This window comes from Limulus polyphemus, unplaced genomic scaffold (assembly GCF_000517525.1).
Source record: "Limulus polyphemus unplaced genomic scaffold, Limulus_polyphemus-2.1.2 Scaffold6660, whole genome shotgun sequence".
Lineage (NCBI taxonomy): Eukaryota > Metazoa > Arthropoda > Merostomata > Xiphosura > Limulidae > Limulus > Limulus polyphemus.
In genome coordinates, this window is record NW_013672270.1 from 15191 (window position 1) to 19095 (window position 3905).

At 32.8% G+C, this 3905-nt stretch overlaps 1 protein-coding gene across 1 annotated transcript in view; it reads left to right on the forward strand.

The window, feature by feature from the left end:
- The window catches only part of LOC106473943 (uncharacterized peptidase C1-like protein F26E4.3), a 16120-nt gene extending 13426 nt beyond the window's left edge, over positions 1 to 2694 (forward strand). The window contains exon 4 of the mRNA XM_013934632.2: positions 1421 to 2694. Within this exon, the coding sequence (XP_013790086.1) occupies positions 1421 to 1567 (147 nt within the window). The 3' untranslated portion in view covers positions 1568 to 2694. The remainder of the gene's footprint in view (positions 1 to 1420) is intronic.
- Positions 2695 to 3905: the final 1211 nt, after the last annotated feature.

The window sequence follows — 3905 nt, forward strand, 5'->3', positions numbered from 1 at the left end:
AGACGTAACACACCGAAAGCTGGTGAAGCATGCATGCGAGTCCAATAGCCGCTTGATAAGTCACTTAGCTGCGGTCTTCCCCCCCCCTCTCCCATACACATCTGCAGCAGTCTAATTCTTCTTAGAAATACTAGACCTACTGTTTATTCTGGCTACAATAATCTTCTACTAGTTCAAGTTCGTATATATTGTTGAAATAGTTACAATATCGGCATATTTTTAACTTGATGTTGGGACTTAGTTTCATTAATATCCTAAATATCTAAATAAAAGTCTCTGATTTGGCTTGTTTATTTATATAATGCTTTTATAGTTACAAGAAGTTCGAGACAACTTTAGAAACACTACTCTAGCTACAAAAATAAAATAAATAGTCATATTCCATATATGTTTCTACAATGGTATAATTTCTACAGTTATAGTCCTTACGACGAGTTTAAGCAGTGACTCATGGCAATAGTAGTAGTTCAAATGAATGGAAGTGGAATATTGTTATGGCTACAGAAACAACATACATGTGCGAATAGTGAATGAATGAAACTAGATAAACTATAAAGTTGTAGGCTGTGGGTGAATCACTTTACCTTCTGGGTTGATATTTACCCATATTTATACTTTTTTCTAGGAGATATATTTAAGCTATAATTTTTAAATTGTGTGATGATAGAATCCCACAGTTCTGTGTTGGGGGCCAAGCGTAGCATAGTGTTAGCGTGTGGAACTGTGAATTTGAACGTCTATATTGAGCGTATTGTTTCCGGAAGATCTCGCTCAGTACTTTGTGGCCGAGGGTTCATTATAAAAATTGACTGTCAAATTCCACTTTCAATTAGAGTAGTTCAATTGTTGGCGGTGGGTGTTGTTGACAAGCTGTATTCCACCAGTGAGGTAGCTAGCACAGATAGCTACTGTGTAGCTTTGTGCGAATATCCGAAACAAACTGCTGTCTATGTACGCTACACTTTCATATTCAATATGAATTCAAATTTGAAGACGAGAACAAACTTTATTCAATGTGAAATATATGTTGTGACGCTTGCAACTCAACAGGGTGTCTCAGCATTAGATATATAATTATTATTCGTGCCAGCCATTCGTCAATACAAAATCTAGTATAAATAATTACCAGTCCAATCTATGAGGTGACCCTGTTCATGTTTTTTTTAAAACTTCGTTAGTGTTGAAAACATTGTAAAAATAAATAATCATTATAGAGTTTATTATTTTCAATAAACTCAAACAATTATATATTGGTACAAGAAAACATAATTACTAGGCCTTTTTTATTTTTGTCTGTAAACTGTTGTAGTAAAATTCTCATGCTTGAGTGTAATATTTTTTTACTGTGTAATTTTCAGGTTAACTAGATAATATATTTAACACATATATAACCACTGCTGTATTTTCTGTTTTGTATTAGCTATGTGCCAACTCTTGGGGACAAGGCTGGGGTGAGGAAGGTTACTTCCGCATTGTTCGAGGTCAAAACGAGTGCGACATTGAATCCTTCATTGTTGGAGTGTGGGCGAAAAGAAATCACTTGAAACGATTTAAATTTCTTCCTTAATTTAAACTTGGTTGATGTGACGATCACAAAAAATTATTGCTGCTTCGAAAGCTTTTTTAATTAAATCAATATCTAGTTTTGAGGGAACGCATTCATGTGGATGCATTACAACTAGAAGGTGTTAAAATATCAACTTTTGTTAAGTGCTGGTGTACAATAGTGGTTCCCAACCACGACTACGTGATAACCTATGAAAACATTTAAATAATAATAGTAATAATAGCGTAACGCCTCAACATTGGAGGGCAGTCTCGGTGATTTATCAGTGTTTTTCTCTAACCAGCGCTCAACGTTAGCATATTAACTTACCCTTGAAGCATTTAATTTTATTTAGCTTTTTATTTATGTAAAATAGTCTTTATTTTTCTTTTTTTTTAACAAATTATATCTGTCAGAGGTATGCCACTGGCTCAAAAGTTATAATGAGGTCATGCAGCGAAGAAAAAGGTTGGGAACCACTAGTGTGAAATAACCGTATGAAAATTTACATTTTTGTCAAGGCAAGTTAAGAAAAACTCGTTTTAGATTAGTAGTTTATGTAAGTTTGCTATTTTAATGCATAACAATTCTCTGTGCTTATAGATTAGTGAGGTTGAGCAAAATTTTAAGTTTTGTTTCTGGTAAATGTACTAATTGAAACTTGTACAAGTTGTTGTCTTACATCTAGACGCTCTTATGAAGTGGTTACCATAATAAAACTACGGCCGAAAATAGTGTTAACAGTGAGGGCACCCGAGTAATGAAACAATTCATTATTATCATTGTAAGGTAGTATGGACAGTATAATTAGTCATGTTCAATAAAACATATCTACATTGGTAGCTTGTTTTGATCAGAAGTTGATTAAACCTACACTATAATCCAAAATCTTATTTTACAAAATAAAATGGGATAATTTTACAGTTTTCTTGTTAGTTTGTTTAGATGGTTTATTTTTAGCCACCGGTAGTGCCATTTGTAGTTATTTTTTGTACTGTTTTGTCTTTAAGAAACTGTTATTATATTTTCTTTATATAAGGTAAGTTTGAGCTTTGGTGTAAAATACAATCAACTTTTATAAATTTGTGAACCATGTCACTGCCAACTTCTTAATTTATGAAATATTTTCAAAATATAGCTGCCTTCTGTTCCTAACTATTATTGTCATAAAAAATAAGTAAACTGTGATTTGTTTTATTTGAATGTATGAACTGTGAACTTAATAAAAGTTTTGAAATTAATTTTGTTCAGTAAAGTCGCAAGCTTAGTACTGTTTTGTACCTGTTACATAATGATTATTAGGTAAAACTTAAAAATTACACAAATATTCCTTTATGGTTTGTTATTTAGACAGTATTTTCACTTATAACAAGCAGTGTTACTCTGTTATATATATAACTGAAAAAGTAACACAATATTAAGCCTACTTCAAATATCCTAGAGCAAGGATTCTTGAACTATAGCTTGCGATCCCAAGAAATTTTCTGTACCCATGTTCAACCAGGGCTGGGAGTTAACCTTCTATGTTTTTGTAAAGTCTGGTAGCACTCTTATATTTCGCGTTTTTATTTCTTCAAAAACATTTTATGATAGATATTTCATAAATATATTTAATATAAAAATGAACTTGTTTCACATTTGCCTTTTTCTGCGATCCCAAACCATAACTTGCGAACCTATAGCATTTATTTCAGTGATACAATCCTCAATTGCGGTTTAAAAAACGTGAATATATTTTACACAATTCATCTGGTCTAGGCGTGATAGCGATTAACGTGCCGGACCATGAATCTGAAGGACCATACTTTGAATCCCGTTGTCGCGAAATCGGTTTGTCTACTTTGAGGCCGTGAGTAAGTTATAAGAGAAGTGGTTAAATCCTGCAATTCGAAAAGAGTAGCCCAAGTGTTGGTGGAGGGCTGTTGCCTTCCCTCTAGGGTACCAGTTCTCGATTAAGGATGGCTAATTCAGTTAGCTCTTGTGTAATTTTGCGCGAATATGGCAAAAAAATAAAATAATTTGTATCCTTGCTGCATCTTGTTTGACGTACTTCTAAATAATGGATTTGTCGCTCTTTACCGTAAGTAAAGTGTGTGAATCACTGTGATTTATAGCGTGTGTTATAAAGGTTGTTAAGTTTAAACTGACTGTGGAAATTCTGTGTATTAAAAAAAGTTGTATTGATCTTTAAACTGTCAAACCTTTTTTTTTTTTTTGTCATTGAGGGCTCTTGGCTACGAATCAATGCAGATTTTGCTAAGTTTGTTACATACTTTGTGTCAGCATAATTATGCATATTTATGGTTGAAGAAAATGCCATTACTTTTATGCTAGTATATTTTTCCTCTCTTTTTTTTTT